General features: G+C 44.8%; 1 protein-coding gene across 4 annotated transcripts in view; it reads left to right on the top strand.

Annotated features, from left to right (window-relative positions):
- Positions 1-26004, top strand: part of ARL15 (ADP ribosylation factor like GTPase 15) — a 302186-nt gene that overhangs the window by 9924 nt on the left and 266258 nt on the right. For 2 of the 4 annotated variants that reach the window (XM_040421235.1, XM_040421238.1), the window contains exon 2: positions 22771-22827. The exons of the other annotated variants lie outside the window; for them this stretch is intronic. In XM_040421235.1, the coding sequence (XP_040277169.1) occupies positions 22771-22827 (57 nt within the window). The remainder of the gene's footprint in view (positions 1-22770; positions 22828-26004) is intronic. 4 annotated transcript variants of the gene reach the window in all.

Genomic DNA, 26004 nt, shown 5'->3' with positions numbered 1-26004 from the left:
GACATAAGCACATTTAGCCTGTATGAGTGGAGCATCAGAGCATTTCTACCTCCGTTGCTCCCCCTTGCCCTGCGCTGCATAGCGTTGGACAAGGGCTTTCTCTTCACTATCAGTCACGTACTGGATTTCTTATGGGCATGCTAGGTGGAGGCTTGTGCCTAGCAGTGAGCCTAAGTGACGTCACCAGTTTTACAGGTTAGGGCAGCGCTAAAGACTGCCCATTAGTGCCGGTGACGTCACTGGGATCACTGCTAGATGGGAGCCTCCACCTAGCATACTGAAAAAAAGGCGTGTACGTCATCGGCAGTTGAACGGGAAATGCTCTGATGCTTCACTGATACAGGCTAAATGTGTGAAGGGGAGCTTATGTCCGGGTTCAACTCTGAACCCGGACAACCCCTCTAAGAAATTCTGGTGATATTTTCTTCTAAATTTCTATGTCACTGTATAAAAAAGAATCCTGAAATCCTGCAGTTTTCACTTTCAGCAGTCCTCTCATTATCATCACAGGCAAGATTACATCTATATATAGAGAGCACAGGATCCACCAGTCAGCTCCTCCCCCTCCCTGCATAATGATCTGTGTACAGGCCAGAGCATGCACACGAAGTTGACAAAAAATAAGTCAACGCCAGACTACAGTTGGTCATGGTCCATTTTAATCCTACAGTTTTTATTCTGACCTCTTAACTTCACAGTAGACTGACTCTTCCTGCTTGGTGCAAATCACTTGTCAGCAGTCATCTCATTATCACGTTAGGATGAATGATTACACCTATGTGTACATAACACAGGATCCACCATTCACAATAGTTGATGTCACAGCTTACTTCCTCCCCATCCCTGCAAAATGAACTCTGTACAGGTCACAGAGCATGCACACAAAAGTGACAAAGTCTGTGAATCATCTCCAGACTACAGGTGCCTGTGGTCCTTGTGCAGCAAATCTCTAAAAGAGCAGCTCATGCAGGATGACCACCCCCCTAATCATGTACAGAAAATAGAATAAAAAAAACTGTACAATTCAGAAATAAAAACACTGTGTATCATCATCTGGTTTTAGTTAGTAAATTATTTACAGGCGGGATGTTCCCTTGGCACTTCTGACACTGCATCCCTACGTGTGCCCGAGGCTTCCATTTTTATATTTTTACTGGATAGCTATTCTGTGCACTAAAAACATAGAAACTCTGGCGGATATCTGCCCGATGGAGGTAGAAAGTACACTTTTTGGGTGCCTGTGGGTTCACTTAAAGGGGTTATCCTATGACCTGTGTAAAAAATGAAAATCAGACATTGCTAGAACCAGCCATGTACCGCACATGGATCCAGAGATCAAGTTGACAGCTCAAAGGGCGTGTCTTTTCCAGTGCAGCCCAGGGGGGCGTGTCCATTTTTCTGCAGCTCTCTCCCTATCACAGCTCAGGAGGCGGTTGAAGGATGAAACTGAGCATGTGCGGCCTTCTCAGTGAGCAGGACAAAGGAAAAAAAAAAAAAAAACAGCAGGTGGCGCTATACAGAGTTTTTTTTTTTTTTTTTTTTTTTTTTAATAACTTGGACATGGAAAGAAAATTCTTTCGTGTGCCTGAGGTCTTAAAAATAAACAACACTGTAAATTTGATGGGCAGCAATAAATAACTAAGCTAAGCAAGTTTTAGGCAAAAAATAAATAAATCTATACTTCCTCATTTCCCTGGTTCTCTTTAAAGGGGTTATCCAATACTATAAAAATGTCCCCCATACGCCGGGCCCTCCACATTGAATGTACTTACCTGGTGCTCCGCTCCCTGTGCCGTTCTTGGTCCCTGCACCGCCGCTGCTGCATCTCCTAGTGCGCGGATGAAAACATCCAGTGTTGGGGGTGGGGAGGGAAGCAGCCAATGGCAGGCTCGTCCCCGCTCCCGCCTGCCAATGGCTTCTCTCCCCGACACCGGATGTTTTCATCCGGGCACAGGAATAAGCAGCGGCGGTGCGGGGAGCCAGGTAAGTGTATTCAATGTGAGGGGCCCGGGCATATGGGGGATATTTTTATAGTATTGGATAACCCCTTTAAATCTAGTTGCTGGATTAACAGATATTCTTTACGATTAGACGGACACGGAAAACACACAAAATATTCCCTAGCACTGGTATCTGGTCTCCTTGCGGCACAGGGCTGACAGATCAGTAGATGGTGTACTCTGCTTCCACCCCTCGTTGTGCCATGTCTACCAGTGCTGCTTATATATAGGAATAGCGCCTACGGGTTTTACAGGACAATAATTCCAGTTTAATCGCTCTACGTAAATGGGGCGTTGCCTAGTAGATTCATTTTGTTTAGCTCTTTCGGTACATTACTGATAAGTGGGTGGACATTACCCGCGCGCTCCTCAGTTCAGGGCACTTTGCTTAATGACATCTGCTTCTAGCTGCTCCTATGGCGTGAAAATGGCCTTATTGCCTTTCAAGGAGCTACGTCCTGGCGTTCTGAACGCAGGGAAGTCTTATCGAGACCGCCGGTCTGGATATTCCCTGTGCTGCCGGAGGATGCACTTAACCCTTACACTTGACCCTGCACGTAAAATAAAAATCATATGTATTGCAGCCTTCCAGAATGTCCAAACTACTAGTAAATAAACCTATTTTCCCCATACGATGAATGCTGTAATAGGGGAAAAAAACGGCCAATTCAAAAATTTTTCGTCGCTTCACCTCTCCCAAAAAAATGTTACATAAAGTGATCAAAAAATCATACACCCTCCAAAATGGTATCAATAAAAACTACAGATCTCGCTTCAAAAAATGAGTCCTCCTACAGCTCCATAGACCAAACTATAAAAAAGTTATGGGGTCAGAATATGGCGATGCAAAGAAAAAAAAATAATCTGTTTTTCTTTTGTTTATATTTTTATGCATTAAAACAAGAAAAACTGCATAAAAATTGTATCTCTGTAATCATAACCCGTGGAATGAGGTTTTACTGAATAGGGAACGCCGTGAAAACAAAACGCAATAAACTGGCAGAATAGCTTTTTTTTTTTTTCTTCCAATTTCATACCTCTTGGAATATTTATCTAATGTCCCATTCCATTGTATGCAAGTAAGGCTACTTTTACACTGGCGTTTCTGGGTCCGCTTGTGGGGTCCGTTTCAGGGCTCTCGCAAGCGGCCCAAAACGGATCAGTTCAGCCCCAATGCATTCTGAATGGATAAGGATCCATTCAGAATGCATCAGTTTGGCTGCGTTTGGTCTCCGTTGCGTTTTTTAGACTGTCACTAAAACGCAGCTTGCAGCGTTTTGGTGACCATGTGACTATGCGGAGCCAAATGGATCCGTCCTGACTTACAATGTAAGTCAATGTGGACGGATCAGTTTTTCACTGACACAATATGGTGCAATTGAAAACTGATCCGTCCCCCATTGACTTTCAGGGTTTTGATAATGCAAACAGATCCGTTATTAACGGATACAAGCGTTTGCATTATCGCTGCGGATCCGTCTGTGCAGATACAAGACGGATCCACACCAAACGCGAGTGTGAAAGTAGCCTAAAATGTACAACCTTTCCCACCTAAAACAACCCCTCAGATGTCTATTTGAACTGAAAAATAAAAAAGTTATGGCTCCTGGAAGGCATAGAGTAAAGAAATAAAACCACAAAAATTGAAAAATGGCAAGGTCCTGAAGGAGTTAAATACTACAGTCAGTGGGTAATGATACGGGAACTGATGTAAAAATGCACAAATTGTACAACTTCGCTCTTCTGACCTAGGATGTTGTTATGGAAGGAGCCTGGGACCACTTTTTTTTATTATATATATCATTCCATTAGCCGCTCCCTATTTTTTATTTTTTTTATTTATTCATTTTTTTTAAAATTTTTGTTAAAACAAAAGCAAAAACATACTCCCTGGGATAGAAAAACAGGATTTTTACCAGATCCGAGCCTCATGATCTCACAGAATAAATAAACCGAAGGCTCCAGGAGAGAAAAGGAGAATATCAGGATTCTCTGCATTTACATGTTCCTTACTGGAATGTTAATATGTACAAAGGAAACCTATTTTTGGAAAGACGTCGGCCATCTCCTACTGGTGTGCATGTTCCACCCCACCGGGAAACCAGTGACTATTTGTGCTTCACATTTGCAGAGTGGGAACATATTAATATCTTATTTTTAGTTTTAGAATAAACTATACTACAGATGACAAGCAAAGTATACAGTTTGTAGCCTGTTACCATGAAAACACATAGATGTACACAAAATGATTGCCGATGTTTAAAAAAAGGCAAACTTACAAAGTAGCTTTTTCTTTTTAGAATGATTGGAGAAATGTATAAAAAAAATGGTTGCGATGGAGTTACCCTTTAAGATTTGCTTCTGTCGTAGATGCAAGATGCATTCTGACGGTAGAAACTGGAGTATAAAATGATCCAGTCTTCAGTCTCCGATCCCCTGTGCTTCCACAGTTCACACAGGGGGCTCTAAGGCTACCTACACACTTGGCAGATTTCTATGTAGAAAATCTGCATGAATTCTGCCCCAAAAATGCACCTAAATCTACGTTATGTACCATGATTTTTGGTGCAGATTTTCTGTTTTTTAAATGGGTTGTCTCACAAATATATTCTACAGTTTTCAAACCAGTACCTCAATCTGAATGTTTTTTTGTTATTTCATGTAATAACATTTTTTGCATAGTCAGTTATTCAATAAAATGCATCTGTATAGCGCCACCTGCTGTGTTTTTTTAATGTTACTTTGTCCTGCTCACTGAGAAGGTCGCACATGCTCAGTTTCATCCTTCAACTGCCTCCTGAGCTGTGATAGGGAGAGCATAGACACGCCTCCTGAGCTGTGATAGGGAGAGCATAGACACGCCCCCTGAGCTACAGCAGAAAAGACACTCCCCTTGAGCTGTCTGCTTGATATAAATCTAGCAGAGCAATGAATGGGGAGATCTCTGGATCCATGTGAGGTGCAGGGCTGGTTATAGGTTTTGCCCGATTTTCATCATTTCCATGGGATAAAGCCTTACCAACTCCATTGAAATCTATGGGAAATACCACTATAGATAAGGTGTGGAATCGCTCAAGTAATTGCCGTGCTGCAGGTCAATTTCCACACATAAAAGTTACAAAGTTTAGAAAGAAGAGGGGAAAAATATGTCTCAGCATGAGAACAAAAGATCAAGTATGTTGCAGCCAATGACAGACTGTGATGGGGATGCTCGTCACCGCCTGCCATTGGCTGCTCCCATACACACAGTATTACTCATACAGCCAATGCATTCCAATACAGAAGTATTGGAATGCATTGTAAAGGATTAGACCCCCAAAAGTTCAAGTCCCAAAGTGGGGTGAAAAAAAAGTTGAAAAAATAAAGTTTCCCCCCCAAAAATTAAAAGTTTCAAGTAAAAATAAAACAAAAACGTCATTTTCCCCAAATAAAGTAAAAAAATTGTGAAAAAAAGTATACATATTGGGTATCGCCGCGTCCGTATCGACCTGCTCTATAAACATATCACATGACCTAACCCCTCAGATGAACACCGTAAAAATAAAAAAACTGTGCTAAATAAACAATTTTTTTTGTCACCTTACATCACAAAAAGTACAACCGCAAGCGATCAAAAAGGCGTATGCCCACCAAAATAGTACCAATCTAACAGTCACCTCATCCCACAAAAAATGTCTCAGGTAGGGGCTCAATCGCCCAAAAAATAAAAAAAATATGGCTCAGAATATGGAGACACTAAAACATAATTTTTGTTTAAAAAAAGCTGTTGTTATTGTGTAAAACTTACATAAATAATAAAAAAAAAAGTATACATATTAGGTAGCCGCGTCCGTATCAACCGGCTCTATAAAAATATCACATGACCTAACCCCTCAGATGAACACAGTAAAAAATAAAAACTGTGCTAAATAAACCATTTTGTCACCTTACATCACAAAGTGTAATGGCAAGCGATCAAAAAGTCATATGCACTCCAAAAACTATGGCTCTCAGAATATGGAGACACTAAAACATGATTTATTTTTTTTTGTTTGTTTCAAAAATATTATTGTGTAAAACTTACCTAATATGTATACTTTTTTTTTTTTTTATGTAAGTTTTACACAATGATTTCATTTTTGAAACAAAAAAAAAAATCATGTTTTAGTGTTTCCATAGTCAGAGCCATAGTTTTTTCAGTTTTTGGGCGATTATCTTGGGTAGGGTATGATTTTTGCGGGATGAGATGACTGTTTGATTGGCACTATTTTGGGGTGCGTATGACTTTTTGATCGCTTGCTATCACAAAAAGTGTAATAGCAAGCGATCAAAAAGTCATACGCACCCCAAAATAGTGCCAATCAAACAGTCATCTCATCCCGCAAAAAGCATACCCTACCCAAGATAATCGCCCAAAAACTGAAAAAACTATGGCTCTCAGACTATGGAAACACTAAAACATGATTTTTTTTCTTCAAAAAATTGTATACATATTAGGTATCGCCGCGTCTGTGACAACCTGCTCTATAAAAATGATGTAACCTGTCAGATGAATGTTGTAAATAAAAAATAAAAAAACAGCTATTTCTTGTTACCTTGCCTCACAAAAAGTGTAATATAGAGCAACCAAAAATCATATGTACCCTAAACTAGTACCAACAAAACTTCCACCCTATCCCGTAGTTTCTAAAATGGGGTCACTTTTTTGGAGTTTCTACTCTAGGGGTGCATCAGGGGCTTCAAATGAGACATGGTGTCAAAAAACCAGTCCAGCAAAATCTGCTTTCCAAAAACCGTATGGCATTTCTTTCCTTCTGCGCCCTGCTGTGTGCCCGTACAGTAGTTTATGACCACATATGGGGTGTTTCTGTAAACTACAGAATCGGGGCCATAAATATTGAGTTTGGTTTGGCTGTTAACCCTTGCTTTGTAACTGAAAAAAAAAAAAAATTTAAATGGAAAATCTGCCAAAAAAGTGAAATTTTTAAATTGTTTCTCTATTTTCCATTAATTCTTGTGGAACACCTAAAGGGTTAACGACGTTCGTAAAATCAGTTTTGAATACCTTGAGGGGTGTAGTTTCTAGAATGGGCATTTTTGGGTGGTTTCTATTATGTAAGCCTCTCAAAGGGACTTCAGACCTGAACTGGTCCTTAAAAAGTTGGTTTTTGAAAATTTCTGAGAAATTTCAAGATTTACTTCTAAGCCTTGTAATGTCCCCCAAAAATAAAATGTCATTCCCAAAATGATCCTAACATGAAGTAGACATATGGGAGATGTAAAATAATAACTATTTTTGTAGGTATTAAATATGTATTATAGAAGTAGAGAAATTGAAACTTGGAAATTTTTTATTTTTTTTTTGTAAATAAAAATGAATTTTACCAGTGTCATGAAGTACAATATGTGCCGAAAAAACAATCTCAGAATGGCCTGGATAAGTCAAAGTGTTTTACAGTTATCACCACATAAAGTGACACTGGTCAGATTTGCAAAAAATAGCCTGGTCCTGAAGGTGAAAATGAGCCCGGTCCTTAAGGAGTTAACAACATGTACGCCAGAAAACTGGAGTAGATTTCAGTCCTGGCGCATGGACAGCAGAAGTTGTGACACTTTTATTAAGTGGTATGGACCTCTTAATAAATTGGTCGCCTCTTACTCCTGCGGTAGTTTTTACCAAGTCTGGAATTTGGAACACCCGTTTTTCTAAATGACCCCCAATGCCTTGTACGGTTAGCTCAACTGAATGTCATGATGCCTTTCACCTAGCGATCCGTTTCATCATTCTGGAGAAAAATAGCTTTAAAGGGAACCTGTCACCAGGATTTTGTGTATAGAGCTGAGGACATGGGTTGCTAGATGGCCGCCAGCACATCCGCAATACCCAGTCCCCATAGCTCTGCGTGCTTTTATTGCGTAAAAAAACCGATTTGAAACATATGCAAATTAACCTGAGATGAGTCCTGTCCCTGACTCATCTCCCTTACAGGACTCATCTCAGGTTAATTTGCATATGTATCAAATCGTTTTTTTTACGCAATAAAAGCACACAGAGCTATGCCAGCCCATCCCCTTCCTTCATGATGTCAGGTTCAGGTTCCTGCATAGTCCTCTCGCCTGGCCCTGCCAATCGGTAAGGAGAGGGAGGGGCTGTGAGAGGCGCAAGGGTGCACAGAGTGGCTTGGACCCACCCTTGGTGCTTGGTACTTTTTCTCCAGAATGAATCAGCAGATCTCTAAATGAAAGGTGTAATTACATTGAGCTGAACTAGTCCTACAAGACAGTGTGCCTGACCTGGTCCTTTTAATGTACTCTCTAGTATAATGAAGCCTTGCTCTGAGATGTCAGGTATCTTGTTTTCTCCTTGACTTGGAATGGTGTATTATGTCCAGTTAGTGACCCTGCACATCGGTGGTAATCTGTGCGGATTGGCGTTACGTAAGGTACCTTGGCCAAGCCTCGTCATCACAAGCTGGTAATGAACAAGGTCTTATTGTCAGTCCACCGTGTTTATCGATAGCATTCAGCTTTTCCAGAGCCCGAACAATACAGCCATGTGTCTGCTCCGTCGTTGGGCCATGTGCAGGCAGGTGTTACCTAATCTGCCCGTCCTCTGTCCTGGATTCTCACATGGACATCAGCGATCTCAGTAATGAGAGGCAGAACAGATGACATAATGCGATCCTTTGTTTCCCCTGGAGGTAGGTGGCACCACGTTTGTGGCCTCCTCCTCATTCCCCACTACTGAAATAACCTGCACAATAGACTAAGCCAAGTGTGCTTAGATGACGAGGATAGCTGGAGGAGGATTGCTGGAAATGTATTAGTAATGACCTATTCCGCAGATCTCAGAGTGAGAAACCACATTTATCACATCTTGTCCAATACATCTTAAAAGTCCTAGATAGTAGCCTTTAAAAGAGAACATTTGGGTAATGCAAAAATGTTCTTCCTCCTGTGGGGATTCGCTCTGGTAGTTAGGATAAGCGGGCGCAATACAGAGGCAAAATACAAGTTCTTAATTCAAACTTCAGTGTTTATTCACACATGGTGCCAAAAACAAAATGTCACTTTTGCAGTGTTGGTGTTACTTCACACCCAATGGCAAGTTAATATAATAAAAAGTCACCTTGGTGGCAGTTCTGCCTCAAAGTCCAAATTCAGGCTTTAGGCGGCCTGTCCCCATGACACACAGGTCTCAAAATACCTGTTTTCCCAGACCAAACCTCCCACTGTGTCACATATTTGCCCCCCCCCTCCCTTGGTTCAACCCGGAGGGGGTGAACTCATGCCAGACAGTGTACTCAGGACAGGGCATCCATGTTTCCCTGTAACCGGCCTGCCCTGTGTTCCACCAAAAACTTAGTTTTGTAGGGAGAGAAATCATTGGGTGACCCCAGCATTTCTGTCCTTGGCCTGGCTCATCCACTTGAGAGGGGAGTGGTCAGTCACCAGGCGTAATTTTTCTCCCCAATAAATAATAGTGGAGAGACTCTAGTGCCCACTTGATAGTCAGGCACTCTCTCTCCACTATACTATACCGCAGGGATGGCTAACCTGAGGCTCTCCAGATGTTGCAAAACTACAACTCCCAGCATACTTAGACTGTCTATAGCCATCAGCAGGGCATGGTGGGAGTTGTAGTTTTACAACAGCTGGAGAGCCTCAGGTTGGCCATGCCTGCTATATCGGGGTCTCTGCTGGAGTGAGCTTACGGCTGAGGAAGACAACTGGATGCTCCTCCCTGTTGACTTCCTGAGACAGTACAGCACCGAGGCCTGCTTCAGATGCATCAGTCTGTACTATAATCTCCCTTTTTGAAGTCGAGCGCCACCAAAACCGGGGACCCGCGCAGGGCCGACTTCAAAGTGGAGAAAGCCTCTTCCACCCGATCATCCCAGCGAATCATCATTGACTTGTCTCTTCAAGAGCCCTGTCAATGGCACGGCCATGTAATAGCCCACCATTCCCAGGAATGACATTACTTGCCTAGTGGTGAGGCCAAGTGGTCGGGGCCAATTTTGTATTGCCTCTATTTTGTTCACCCCAGGTACTTAGTCTCCTCTAACCCTATCGCACATTTTTTTGGGGTTAGCGGTTAGTCCCGCCTTCCGAAGGGAGACCACTACAGCCTGCACTTTGGGTAGGTGACTTTCCCAGTCAGTACTGTGGATTACAATAACGTCCAGGTAAGCCGAAGTGTACCGACGATGTGGACGCAGCACAATGTCCATAAGCCGTTGAAAAGTGGCGGGGGCGCCATGCAAACCAAAGGGTAGCACCTTCTACTGATACAGCCCCTCAGTCGTGATGAATGATGAGTTTTCTCTTTAGCAGCCTCCGTAAGGGTACCTGCCAGTACCTTTTCGTGAGGTCCAAAACAGAAAAATACTGGGCTTGTCCTAACCTGTCGATAAGCTCATCCACCCGGGGCATGGGATACGCGTTGAATTTGGAAATCTCGTTCAGTTTATGAAAATCGTTACAGAACCATAACGTCCCATCTGGCTTGGGTATTAAGACTATAGGATTGGCCCACTCACTTTTAGACTCCTCAATGACATCGAGTTGCAGCATTAACTGCACTTCCTCAGAGATGGCTTGTCGCCGTGCCTCAGGTACCCGGTATGGTTTTAACCAGACTTTGACCTGCGGTTCCGTGACAATGTCATGCTGGATTGTGGAAGTGCGTCCGGGGAGGTCAGAGAACACATACGTGTTCCGACTAATGAACTCCCTGGCCTCCTGAGTCTGTTTAGAGAAGAGGCTGTCAGCAACTTTTACGGCAGCAACCCAGGGCTCCAGATGGCGACCAAAATGGTCGCCAATGCGACTTAGAATTGCCAAATGGCGACAAGACTTTGTAGTCTTGTCGCCATTTGCGCCTAGACCTTCCGCTGCCCTTTCATCAAACATTGCGCTTCACACATCGAATCTCCATCGCCAGCCCGGCCAGAATAGCAACAAACCTGATCCTCCAATCAGGTGTCCGATCACATGCAGGTGAAAGACTTTGGATTATGCTCACTGATTGGCTAATCTGGCACTCCTGCATTGTGATAGGCTGTCGCCGATGGGTGGGCGGGGCTTGGGATGGCGGGCGTTTTCATGGACAGCGCAAATAGGCTGCAGTATCCAGTCACTATCAGGGCGCCTGTGTGAAGGTGAGGGAGCCGGGGCGATCACAGTTCCTGGGCTCTCAGTGCCTGGAGTGGGCGGGTTTGGACGGAGCAGAGTGCTTGATCCCATGCTGAATGGCAGCCAGTGGCTGGTGCAGGTACAGGTAGTGTTCTCCTATGCAGTGCCCTGTGCAGGGGGTGGGCAGCAGGCCTGTAGTGGCAGCACATGTCTGACCAGTCACCATGGCAGGGGTCATTGAAGAGTATATGAAGGCATTCACCTGGCACTTTCATGGCATGCTGGGGGAAGGATCTTTAATTCTATTATATATGTGTGACCAGGCTCTGAGGCTCCTGCAGTGGCCAGTCCTCTGCCTCAGTGTGACTTGTGGAGGAAGAGTACTGGACAAGCAGGCGGGAAGGAAAGCTCAGTGACATCATCTGCAATATCTCAGGGAGCAAGTCACATTGCCCTGGCCTTGTGTGGAGAGCCTCCACTCGAAGTAAGTCATTGCCCTTCTTTTCCATCACACGCCCAGCTCCATGTCTGTACAGATGTGCTATTACTAACTATACCTTATAATAGAGAAGCCATGGGGTTAATGTGCCTAGTAGAAGGGCTCCTCCCAGACCGCCTGGCACTGACCCCCCCCACACACACTTGTGCCGTTCCTTTCACCATAGTTATGCCCCAGGTCATTGAAGGACTGGTGAAGATATCTTCATGTATAGACTGCTAGGTGTCTGGGAACCCCTGTAATAATGAAAAAGTGGCCCCATACCCAATGGCAAGGAAGGCCAACCTGCGGCCCTCCAGCTGTTGTAAAACTACAATTCCCACCAAGCCCTGCTGTAGGCTGATAGCTGTAGACTGTCTGGGCATGCTGGGAATTGTAGTTTTGCAACAGCTGGAGAGCCACAGGTTGGCCATCCCTGCCCTATGGAGCTCCCTGAAATAAATGCAGCAGCAGGTAGTGTATGCACCTGCCACCCCATTCATTCTCTATTGGACTGCTGGGTATAGGTGAGGACAGTGCTTGGCTATTTCTGGCGGTCGCATAGAGAATAAATGTAGCGCCAAGGCGCACGCTCCACCAGTCTCTCCATTTATTTCGGGGTATGGGATAGTCCCAGTGGTGAGAAATATAAAACTATCCTGTGGATTATCAGATTACCAGAATACCCTTTTAAAGTGGTTGGCCCATCTCGCACTTTGGTGGCATATGATAGGTACGGCCCCCAAAGTGAACGAGGGCGCACCATGTATTGACTTTTATGGGAGTGCCGAAACTTCTATAGAGGTGAATGGAGAGTTGATCATGCTTGCATAGTTCACTGTCCATTCACTTCTATGGGAGTTCTGGAAATAACCGAGAGTGCCTGACGCACATGCGTGGTGCTCTCTTCTTAATTTTGGGGGCCCTGTTCTAGAGATAGATGGGAAACTGCGTGGGCTGTAGCTTAGAAAACCCCATGCTCCTTAGCATCCCAGCTATATTATATGTATTTTAAATTTGGCGACTAAAAATTTCATTTGGCTCCTAAATTTTTCAGGTTAGGAGCCAAAGGCTCCTTGATTTTTTTTTTAGTCTGGAGCCCTGCAACCGCTTCCCTTGCATCAGACAAAGGTGCTGAAACCTCTTCCCCTAGAAAACTCGGACGCAGGCTGTCTTCCGTAGAGGTCTGCCTATCCTTCCACGGCTTAGAGGTTGTCCGGTCCCAAAATCAAAATTCTTTTTATGTGCTCCTAACCAGGGCCGGCGTCATAACCCGGCATCCCCGGGCAAGTGCCGGGGCCCAATGCTCCTGGGGGGGCCCACTGAGCTGCTATGAGCACTTCCATCAATACAGATGGGAGCTCTCACTGCTGTCCTTTCACATACGCAGTACCCCTCTGGTGGGCCCCCTGAGCTGCAGAGACTCAGGACACGCCCCCTCTACACAGGACACGCCCCCTCTACACAGGACACACGCTGCCTGAGGAGACTGGAGAGAGACCGCACGGCTGGAGCTGGAGCAGAGAAGTGTGGAGACAGTCTGTGAGTCTGCACTGTGACTGTCTCTTCTCTGTGGGACAGAAGGAAAGGGGGGGACACTGCTGCTTCATTCTATTTAGTTGTGTTACTGTTTTATTAAGCTGATTGTCTCCATGACACCTGCCCCCCCCCCATATACTGTCCTATATCACCCTCATGTAGCCCCTGCTGTCTCCTTTCCTCCCTCATGTATCCAGAGCTCCTGTCCCACCCTCCTATCTCCTATTGCTGCCCTGCACAGACCTCCTGCCACTACTTGTATGAATCCCCCTCAGAGCCCCTTCAACCTACTTGCTGTGTCCACCCCTCCTGTCCATCCAGGGCCCCGGGCCCCTGTCTCACTCCTCTGCCTCTCATTATGGTGGCATCTGAACCGCATTCACCATAAGGACCTTCTAACATCACAGGGTCATGTGACTGTGCCCCCCACCCCGTACTGTGCCCCTTTATACCCTGCATTGTGCCCTCTTACCACACTCTGTGCAGTGCCCATAGTCATTCCCTGTACTATGCCCTCTTATACCCTTTTATCCGGTCACTGTATGGTGGTTTTATCCTTGTATGGCGGTGTTATCACTATATGGCGGTGTTATCACTATATGGCGGTGGTATCCAATAACTGGATGGCCATAACTGTATCCCTTTCTGCCCACACCACTTTTTTTAGACCTGGCATGAGCGGGAAAAGATACAGATTGCGGTGTTAAGGACCTTTGCGCCACAATCTGTGTCAGAAATACGCCTAACATAGACGTATTTCTATATAATAAATGACCCCCTAATTGTATTATTATCCGGGGGTAGGGCTGATATCTTTATATTATATAGATTCTAGTGTATTATACTGTGCCCTGTATTTCCCAGTAGAAAATGATCCTTGGGAAGCACAGTCCTCATCCCTGACCAGCAGGACCAGGTAGCTCTCTGTCAGTACATGGCGGCCTCCCCTCTCCTCCATGCTGCTCCGCTGTGTACTGGGGCTTATTCTGACACTAGGGCTGGGTTCACATCACATTTTTGCCATCCATTTAATGCATAGTGAAAATGTATACATTAACAGATACCTCAGACTGATGCCGTACAGTGGCGTCCGTTCACCATACAGCTCCATGGTAAAAAAACATATACGTTAACGTATGCATTTTTTACTTGACTCTGCAGGATACAAAAACGTGGAGCGCTGCACATGTGTATACATCAAACCGATAGGAAAAACGTAATGTGAACACACATTGGGGGGGAGGGGGGCGTACTAAATTTCGCTGTGGGGCCCAGTCAGTTCTAGCTACATCACTGCACATCTCCTTCTCTCCTCCAGGCCTGGCTCACTGCTGCAGCGGGCCGGAGGAGAGAAGGAGCGCAGGGAGCTGCGGTTAGTGAATGACAGGACCACCAGCTCCCCTGCAATGATAGGTATGTGAGGGGGCCACTGGGGGGTCATTCATCACACTGTGAGGGTCCCTTACACAGTATAATGACTCCCAGTGCCCCCCATTTAGTATAATGATCCCCATTGACCCTCCATTTAGCATAATGACCACCAGATCCCCCATTAAATATAATAACCCCTCGTGCCCCCTCCATACAGTATAACCCCCAGTGTGGGGGCGACTGGGGGTCATTATTCTGAATGGAGGGTCACTGTGGGGTCATTATACTGTGAGGGCCCTTTACATAGTATAATGACCCCCAGTGTCCCCCATTTAGTATAATGATCACCAATGACCCTCCATTCAGTATAATGACCCCCAGAGCCCCCTCCATACAGTATTCCCCCCGTGTGGGGGCTACTGGGGGTCATTCAGGGCCGGCTCCAGGTTCATGTGTGGAGCTAGGAGCTGCGGTTAGTGAATGACAGGACCACCAGCTCCCCTGCAATGATAGGTATGTGAGGGGGCCACTGGGGGGTCATTCATCACACTGTGAGGGTCCCTTACACAGTATAATGACTCCCAGTGCCCCCCATTTAGTATAATGATCCCCATTGACCCTCCATTTAGCATAATGACCACCAGAGCCCCCATTAAATATAATAACCCCTCGTGCCCCCTCCATACAGTATAACCTCCAGTGTGGGGGCGACTGGGGGTCATTATTCTGAATGGAGGGCCACTGTGGGGTCATTATACTGTGAGGGCCCTTTACATAGTATAATGACCCCCAGTGTCCCCCATTTAGTAATGATCACCAATGACCCTCCATTCAGTATAAATACCCCCAGAGCCCCCTCCATACAGTATTCCCCCAGTGTGGGGGCTACTGGGGGTCATTATTCTAAATGGGGGCGACTGGGGGTTATTATTCTGAATGCAGGGCCACAGGTGGTCATTATACAGTGGGGGGGGGGGAATTGGGGGTTCATTATACTGTGTGAAGGGCCACTAGTAGTCATTATACTGTATAGGGGCCACTGGGGGTCATTATACCGTGTAGGAGCCACAGGGGGACATGTCAATGTAAAAAAATGCCTCATGGGGGCCCACTGGGATTTATCGCCCAAGGGCCCACATGAACCTGGAGCCGGCCCTGCTCCTAACTGTCACAGGTTAAGGGGAAGGGAAAACACCAAATACACACCACAACAATCTAGGCCTCAAAAGCTAAGGAAGAGGGATGGTGACCTCCTAGTAATGCCTAGGCCTTTCCCTAACTCCTGCCAGTATGAGCAGATCCTGATGGTGGAAATACTTATACCTAAAGCTCTGCTAAAACTGACGAGCCGTAGGATAGGTAGCAGGGGATGAGACAGCTGGTTCCTTCCAGAATGAAGGAACCTGCGTCTCCCTGAGGCCTAGAAACCACACACTCCAGATAATAAGAAACAGCGATAAGTACTTAGCTTAGAGATGTATGGAGAAGCAGAAGATCCAAGACAAACCAGCACTAGCAACTCCAAGCAGAAACTATCAACCGCATGGTCAGCAGTGTGAGACGGATCTAAATAGAGCCTCATCACTGATAACGAGCGGCACCTGAGGAGAGGTGAGATCCTGCCAAACAACAACATACACAGAGGAAAAAAGAGAGACCTGTCAGCCTCATGTGTAGGAAGTCTATCCGATCTTCTCACCTCTCTCACAGGAGGGACCATGACACTAACACCCCTCACCATGCACACCTATGCCCCCAATACCTGTTTTTCATGTCTGAGCTTTCCTTCCTCCCTGGAAGACCTCACATTATCCTGGCAGATCTGTGTACTTTCTCCCCTTCTTGTTTTGTTGAATACATAACTTTATTGATACACAATCCTGGCTGCACTGCACAGTGATGAGTCACAGGCTGGCCACGCCCCCCACTCTGCTCTGTCTGCAGCAGCTCCTCCATCTATAACTCCTGTGTCCATGTTACTACACCCAGACATGAATCTGCTTCTCACTCAGTGTCTAAGGCTACTTTCACACTAGCGTTTGGTGCGGATCCGTCATGGATCTGCACAAACACATCCGTTCAGATAATACAACCGCATTCATCCTTTCAGAACGGATCCGTTTGTATTATTTTTAGCATGGCCAAAATGGATCGGTCTTTAAGACCATTGAAAGTCAATGGGGGACGGATCCGTTTTCTATTGTGTCAGTGAAAACGGATCCATCCCCATTGACTTACATTGTGTGTCAGGACGGATCCGTTGGGCTCAGTTTCGTCAGACAGCGTTTTGGTGTCGACCTCCAAAACCGAATGGAGGCGGAACGGAGCCAAACTGAGACATTCGGAGCGGATCCTTTATCCATTCAGAATGCACTAAGAGAAAAACTGATCCGTTTTAGACCGCTTGTGAGATCCCTGAATGGATCTCACAAACGGAAACCAAAACGCCAGTGTGAAAGTAGCCCAATTCCCATCACTGACCGTCCCTCACCATCTCCAGAGTGTAATAAACAGCTGGAATCAACAAGCACATCCAAACACATCTGTATCTAAGGCCTCCTGCACACGACCGTTTTTATTTTTTTCAGTTTACGGGACGTTTTTTGCGTTCCGTATACGGTCCGTACACGGAACCATTCATTTCAATGGTCCCGCAAAAAAATATAAAAAAATGCACTCCGTATGTATTTCCGTTTTTCCGTTATGTTGAAAAATAGAACATGTCCTATTATTGCCCGCAAATCTCGTTCCGTGGCTCCATTCAAGTCAATGAGTCCACACAAAAAAAGGAACACATACGAAATGTACTCCGTATGTCTCCCATATCCGTTTTTGCGGAACCATCTATTGAATTTTTTTTATGCCCAGCCCAATTTTTTCTATGTAATTACTCTATATACCACGGAAAAACGAAACTGAAACAAAAATCGGAACAACGGATCAGTGAAAAACGGACCGCAAAACACTGAAAAAGCCATACGGTCGTGTGCAGGAGGCCTAATCCTAACATGTATGTGTGCGATACTTCCTGCTGAGCTGTGTATCTAATCCCATCTTCTATGATACAGCCTTCTGAGCTGTGTATCTAAACCCTTATGCACCCTACCGTATCCATTTATCCGCTAAATAAGGATACTGTCCGTGTAGGACCCGCATTTTTTTTTGCAGTCCCATTGATTTCTAGGGATTTCAGGTCTGCATTATGAGCACCAGAATAAGACATGTTAGTTTTTATTTTGCAGAACTGACATACGGATGTGGAAAACACATGGACTTCATTAGTGTGCTTTCCACATCCATATATCAGTGCAGCAAAAGATAAACCTGTCTTATTCTGGTCCTCATAATGCAGATCTAAAACCCATAGAACTCAATGGCTCTGGAAAAAAATGCACATCTCACACAGGCAGTATCCTTATTTAGCAGATCTGCTAATTGGAGAAAGCGGAATGGATACAGTCCTGTGCATGAGCCTTATTTTGTATTTTTTTTTGGTCCTGACTGCTGAAGGGTTTATCTTGGGCCAACATGTGTGATACACGTGAGAAGACCATGATCAGCCTGGGAAACGCGGTCCGTGTGTCGCCACATCTCTGACGATATGACAGTAATGTATGATACAGCCAGTCTCTTATCTGGTCAGGGGAGCCGAGGTTGCCCTGGAAATTGTGGCTGACACATGGACTGAGACATGGATTCCTGGGCCGATCACAGTAGTTTGTATGATCTCTATCACTCATACTGAGCTGCCATAAGTGTCATCCGCAGTGCCCGCATAACAGTGACATCTAGAGCGTCCCCATAACAGTGGCATCCACAGTGTCCCCATGGTGCCCATGTGGCATCCACAGTGTCCCCATGGTGCCCATGTGGCATCCACAGTGTCCCCAATGACCTCCACAGCATAGCGATCAGCCTCTGTGGCTGATCGCTATGCTGTCACTCATGTACAGCGCTTACATTGCGCTGTACATGAGTCAGTACAGGCTTCACATAGAAGCCTGTACACTCAGACGTCCGGCGGTCCCAGCGCATGCGCAGTAGTGTGCAAGCAACGGGACCGAGTAAGGCCGGCAGGAGGCGGTGACGTCAGTGATGGCGTTCCGTCTCCTGCCTCAGGCACAGGACTCCAGATGGCGACCAAAATGTGCACCCGCTCATGTGCACAGCCCCATAGAAGTGAATGGGTCCGGATTCAGTGCGAGTGCAATGCGTTTACCTCACACATTGCACCTGTGCAGAAATCTGGCCCATGTGAAAGGGGCCTAAGGGTGAATAGGACAAGGGTTCCAGCCCCTAAGGGGGCTAATAGTAAGTAAAAAAAAAACAAAAAAAAACACAAACACTTAGGCCTCTTTCAGACAGGCGTTGCGGGAAAAGGTGCGGGTACGTTGCGGGAACATGCGCGATTTTTCTGCGCAAGTGCAAAACATTGTAATGCGTTTTGCACGCGCGTGAGAAAAATCGCATGTTTGGGATCGGTGTTCTGTAGATTTGTATTATTTTCCCTTATAACATGGTTATAAGGGAAAATAATAGCATTCTGAATACAGAATGCATAGTAAAATAGCGCTGGAGGGGTTAAAAACTAAAAAATAAACTAAAAAAAAATAATTTTTTTTTAGTTTTTAACCCCTCCAGCGCTATTTTACTATGCATTCTGTATTCAGAATGCTATTATTTTCCCTTATAACCATGTTATAAGGGGAAATAATAATGATCGGGTCTCCATCCCGATCGTCTCCTAGCAACCGTGCGTGAAAATCACACCGCATCCGCACTTGCTTCGGATGCTTGGGATTTTCACGCAACCCTATTCACTTCTATGGGGCCTGCGTTACGTGAAAAACGCAACAAAATAGAGCATGCTGCGATTTTCACGCAACGCACAAGTGATGCGTGAAAATCACCGCTCTTGTGAACAGCCCCATAGAAATGAATGGGTCCGGATTCAGTGCGGGTGGGTGCAATGCGTTCAACTCACGCATCGCATCCGCGCGGAATACTCGCCCGTGTGAAAGGGGCCTTAGGCTACTTTCACATATGCGGCAGTGTGATTGGCAAGCAGTTCCGTCGTCAGAACTGCCCGCTGGGTCCGCCTCTGACTGCGGCACCTGAGGGGTTAATAGCGGCGGATCGCAGCGCGCAGTCATAAAGGCTGGGTGCCGGGTATGGGATATGTCCAGCACCCGCAGCCTGCGTTTGTATTAAGCATAAACGATATTCATTAGTGTTATTATAAATTAGAATCATTGGTGGTGCAGTGCGCCCCCAACCCCCTACCCCAAAGTATTATAATCATTGGTGGTGCAGTGTGCCCCCAAGTATTATCATTGGTGGCAGTGGCAGTTCCGATCGGAGCCCCAGCAGTGTAATCCTGGGGCTCCGATCGGTTACCATGGCAGCCAGGACGCTACTGAAGCCCTGGCTGCCATGGTAACATCCCTGATGCTGTGTGCACAGAGCACAGAGCAGCAGGGACAGTGTGAAGTCCTATTCACCCTGATAGAGATCTATCAGGGTGAATAGGACAAGGGATGAAAGATCCCAGGTTCTAGCCCCTAAGGGGGTAAATGGGTATTAAATAAAAAGTAAAAAACAAACAAACACCAAAATATTAAGTTTAAATCACTCCCTTGCCCAATTTTACATATAAAATATATAAACAATAAAAACTGTATGAACTATTAAAATATAAAAAAATATCTCCTATGCGGTGAATGCCGAAACGGGGGGAAAAAAAGTGCAATTTGCCATTTTTTTGGTCACCTTGTCCCGACAAAAATTAGGATCGGACTGTTCTATTATGGTCCAGACGTTCCATAAAATGTGGAATGTGACAACCCTAGGTAAGACGTGTATTTATTTATTTTTTATACCGTAATTATATGTGTTTTTAAATTTGGCGACTAAAAATGTAAATTTGGCTCCTAAATTTTTCAGGTTAGGAGCCAATGGCTCCTTGATATTTTTTTTGTTTTTAGTCTGGAGGCCTGCACCTACTTTAGACACTAGGGCTACTCCCGAATAGCTTATCGGCAGGGGTGAGGGGTATCCGATATTGATGATTTACCCTGTTGCGTAAATCCTGTGGAAAATCTGCAACAGTAACAATACAAGGAAAGTGGATGAGATCTCTGACCTCTCCTCATCCGTACGATGTGGAGAGAACCCACAGCATGAACTGACTTGCACTAGGTTTGCAATGCGCAGCCTGTCAGCTGTTGTTGCAGGTTTTAACTGCAGCTTTCAACCTTTGCATTGCTAAGCCTGAAAGCAGCAGAAGACCAATGCCGCCGCAAAAGCTTCCCATTTTGGGTGTTTTTCGTGGTAGTTGACTGCTAATTTTCCATTGTGGAATGTATGAAGAGGACTTGCTTTGCGTGACTGTACACAAAATTTTTAAAAATATATGTGAACGGGACCTTGCTATACGTTTTTACCTCCTTCCTTCGATTTTCTAAGACCAAGGATCCATGGCACTCTGTAGATTTCTTTTGCACATTATAAGTTGTCATACATGTTAGACTAGGCTCATCTGAACCCGCTATTTTCAGCACATATGGCTAACCCTCTAATGCAGGGTTTCTCAACTCCGGTCCTCGGGACCCACCTACCAGTCATGTTTTCAGGATTTCCTTAGTATTGAGCAGGTGATAATTCGTGTCCATACATCAGGACTTACTACAGTTATTCATTCTGTGGGCTCATTCCCCAATACTGACCGGTAGGTGGGTCCCGAGGACCGGAGTTGAGAAACCCTGCTCTAATGTGTAGTAGATGCCTGGCCAACAGGTGATGGGGAGACCAGGGCCAGGCATGTTGAATTTCTCCATGCAGATCATTTGCTATCCATATATCCTTTTTGGTTAGCATTTACTCTCAAGGCAAGTGTGCCACCAGTGGTTTATTCCCCTCTCCTCATTGAGAACACCAAGCCCACGTGTGTGTGTGTATAGGAAGCCACAAGAAATTGTTGTCAGTGGACTACTATGAAAAGCGTGTGACCGCCATTATCTATTTTTAGCAGAGAACGTCCTGCTTGCAGGACTTTTCTCTCCGCTATTTTTTATGAAATCTGTGACGAAGGCCCTGAATGGCACCTCCAACGCAGATGTGAACATGCCCACACTTGGCAATGGATACAGGAGCTTGTATATACGAATATTATCGGTGACTATTGCAGAACAATCAAGAACCAGTTTATCACCTTGACCACTTCCCAGAATTTGTATTTTTTTTTCATTTTGGGGACTATTTTTCTTAAATCTCTATTTTTGCCCCCTCCGGCCATAGAACAGATACCAACATGCCCCATGGGACAGAACAGCAGCAAGGAAGAGAATACCGGGGCAGATATTGGCTGTATTCTTTTGTCTTGTATTGCCCATTTAAAAAAGGTGACTGTAATGACCCAGCCCTCATAATGCTCCTAGCTATTGCCTCTAGATCCGACTTCTTTGCACAAGATTAGGTTCTTAACAATGGTAAGAGTAATTGCTCGGTTTTTAGAGTCCTATTCTTTTTGACTTGGTGGTATGGGCTTCGAACCCAGGATTTATCTGTGGATTGAGACATCATTGTGAAGGAGACCGTGAGCTGAAATGATTTACTAATGATGTGATATCATTTCCAGGTATCTGCTGCTCTTCATTGTGTGTCATACAGGTTATGGGCCTCTGTAGTGGAGTCATCTGACCAGGTCGAGTATCTGCTTGTTCACTACAAAAATGTGGTCAGATGTCTCACTGATACCAGGGAGATGATGTCTACGTCTTGTTGAAGTTCTTTGTAGACAAAACTATGAGGGTTATAAAACTAAGGGTTTATTCACACAATGTATGTATTTTGCGTTCTGCAACCATTGACTTCAATGAGTCCGTGAACCACATCTTGTGGCCAGGTATAGGACATGTTCTGTATTTTTGTGGAACAAACATACGGATGTGGAAAGCCAACTGATAATCCAGGTGTCCGTTCTGCAAAATATAGAATATGGCTTATTCTTGGCCACAAAATGGGGTTCAAGAACCCATTGAAGTTCTGCAAAAAAATAAAAAATAAACTGATGCAACACGGAAGTCATCCGTATGTGTGGCCCGCAAAATACATACTGCCGTGTGAATGTACCCTAATTGTCTATAAGCTGGACTTCTACAGACTTGTCGTCTTTATAGCTCACCCTGCTATGTCTTAACATGAACGTGGCTGACCTCTGTTTCCTATAAAGGACCAGTATGACCCTATCTTGTCTTTTGGTTTTAGACAGTGTCAGAATGCCTCCAGATCTCTTTCGCAGTTTGTAGAATTGCCATTTACACGGTAAGGCGTTTGTGCTGCAGCCTGCTTGTGTCAGTGGTCACGCCGCATGTCTCCATTGTGATTTCCATCGAGCGAGCATGCAAGCTTCTGTATACTTTGACTGTGGCTGTTCCATTTGTCAAGGTGCTGTGTTTCATTCATCGGTATACGTTTTGTGCACGGTAAAGGATGAGAATGCTCAAAGAAACGTAAAGCTAAAGCAAATCACGAAGGCCATTAGGCGTTCCTTATTTATAGGTCTCCTCAAATCCCAGCTAATAATCAGCATGGCCGCCATTACAGTACCTCTTCTTCAAGGGTTGCAACATAAATATTCTTCATTGACCATTTTGCCAAAATATGCAATGCCACCATCCCTTACTCTCCTAGTGTTTAATAAAATGGTTGATTTGCAATTTGGAGGCTAGTTTCTGCATCTGGCCCCATTAACTATAATGGGGTGCAGCGGTGAGCCGCCAGAAAATCCCTGTAAGTACCAAAAAGCGGCACATAACTGTAGCATCTGAGGGTTTAAATGACCGCGATCGGCATTCTCTCTGATCTTGGCCATTACGGCTGGATGCTGCCGGCATTACACAGCCAGCACCTGACCCGTATGGAGCGTGATTAGCTGATGATCCCACTCCATACACTTGGGGCTCTTTCACACGAGCGAATCCTGTGTGGGTAATCTGCTGCGTGAAAGACTGCCAAGCCCCGTTCCGGACAGCAGAGACACGAAGCATTAACATGGACAGCGATTGGCTGCAGTGGTCACGTGCCAAATAACAGCATGTTATCGCTGCAGTTTGCAGCAGAGAAAGGCACTGGAGAAAGGAGTATAACATCATTCTTTAACCTTTCCATACCCAACAACACAACTGTAAGGGCTCTTTCACACGAGCGGATGCCGTGCGGGTAATCCGCAGCATGAAAAGTGCCAAGCCCCGTTCTGGACAGCAGAGACACAGAGCATTAACATGATTAATAATGCTCCATGCCTCTCTTTTGACTTTTTTACTACAAAATCACAGTTAGATTTTATCTTTATCTCGCTGTGATTTTGTAGTAAAAAGGTCACAGAGAGGCATGGAGCATTATTAATCATGTTAACGCTCCGTGTCTCTGCTGTCCAGAACGGGGCTTGGCACTTTTCATGTTGCGGATTACCCGCACGGCATCCGCTCGTGTGAAAGAGCCCTTACAGTTGTGTTGTTGGGTATGGAAAGGTTAAAGAATGATGTTATACTCCCTTCTCCAGTGCCTTTCTCTGCTGCAAACTGCAGCGATTACCTGCTGTTATTTGGCACGTGACAACTGCAGCCAATCGCTGTCCACATAAACTGGCAAGTCAAACCAGTTTGTTTACTAACCGCAGTGGTGATTGCCTGGATTTGTGATGTCACCGCTGCAGACAAGCATGGTCCTTAACTGTAGACCGATAGATTGGCTGCATCGGTCACAAGTCGTTTCCAGGCACAACACTGGGAGTACCGGACCAGCTTCACAGAGAATGGCGCTGGAGATACGGGCTAGTATATCATGTTTGTTTTATTTTTATTTTTTATTTTTTCTCTATTCAAAACCATATATATATATATATATATATATATATATATATATATATATATATATATATATATATATATATATATATATATATATTTTTTAAGAGACTTTTAATTATTTTGGACAGCCCTTTTAATTTTGAGAATATATTTTAAGGATAGTTTTTAAGAACCGCGAGATCCTACAGAGTAGTCCTGTCTCCTTTACACTGCACATTATCTGTGTACACAAGGATCAATCACTGCTGTTTCTGATCTGTTGGTGTTGATGTTCCCAGCTGTCAAATAAGGATTTATTGCTTTATTGTCAGCGTTGTCACCCTGAGAACACAGCGATGTGATAAATTAAAGGGACGCTACAGGTAAAGATTTATCTGGGTTTGCTTTGCAGCTAAAAACAGTCTGTGATTCCCACTGCTTCAGACAGAACACCTGGATGTAATGGACTTGAACTATAAGACAGGAACTACATAGAAATCACTTGATCTCTACTTTTTCAAACATATCTTCATGTCTGCACCTGTTCAAGATAATACAGGCAGAATGTTTTTTTGTTTTTCTTTTAAAGAAAACTTACTGTAAAAGGTTAAAAGCAAAAAAGAACTAACCTCCATCGATCCCCCTTCACTACCGTTCTGACTGTGCTGCAGTCCCCGCTGTCCTGAACCTCCTGTGCCAGCTCGAAAAGCTGGGACTCACCTACTGTAGTATTTCTAGTATCTCCGGCATGTGGAGCTGGGACAGGGAGTGCAGAGGTGAGGGATTAGTGCAGATGAGTTAAAGGGAGTCTGTCAGCAGTTTTGACCATGCTAAACTGCTGACAGCACTTGATAGGGACTGTTGAGAGGAATACAAACTTGCCTTTTGTGGAGCTTTCCTCATTAGGAGTAGTGTGAATATTAAGTTTTATTCTCCCAGAGCCTGTTAAACAGACTAGCGCAGTTCTAAAGCCCGCCCATTAGTGTTGGTGACGTTACCGGCAACACTGCCTCAGCCTAGCAGTGTAAAAATGTGAACAAAAAATCCCTTGCCCTTTGCGATACAGCACGTGGCAAGGGAGAGCATCGGAGCATGAAATGCTTGAATGCTCATCTCAGAGGGGCTTCCTGGGTGAAAAAGGAGATGTGTCCAGGTTCAGCTCTGAACCCGAACAACCCCTTTAATGTATTATTTAATAGAAGCACAAAAACTTTCCCATAGGCTGATCGCATGTTTAAGTCCCTTAGGGGGGCTAAAAATAAATTTAAAGGGGTTGTCCCACAACAAATATTCTGCAGTTTTTAAACCAGCACCTGGATTTTAATACTTCTGTAATTGCATGAGATTTTGTATAGCTACTGATTTATTCAATAAAATATATCTGTATAGTGCCACTTAATTTATTATTTCTTTGTCCTGCTCGCTGAGAAGGCCGCACATGCTCAGTTTCATCCTTCATCTGCCTCCTGAGCTGTGATAGGGTTAGCATGGACATACCTCCTGAGCTGCAGCAGAAAAGACACTCCCCCTGAGCTGTCAGTTTGATATAAATCTAGCAGAGCAATGAATGGGAAGATCTGTGGATCCATGTGAGGTACAGGGCTGGTTCTAGCTTTGTTAGAAAAAGATTGACATGTACTATATGATGTCT

This window comes from Bufo bufo, chromosome 2 (assembly GCF_905171765.1).
Source record: "Bufo bufo chromosome 2, aBufBuf1.1, whole genome shotgun sequence".
In the NCBI taxonomy this organism is placed as follows: domain Eukaryota; kingdom Metazoa; phylum Chordata; class Amphibia; order Anura; family Bufonidae; genus Bufo; species Bufo bufo.
The sequence above is the reverse complement of the archived record's forward strand: the minus strand, read 5'-3'. Positions and strand labels throughout refer to the sequence as shown.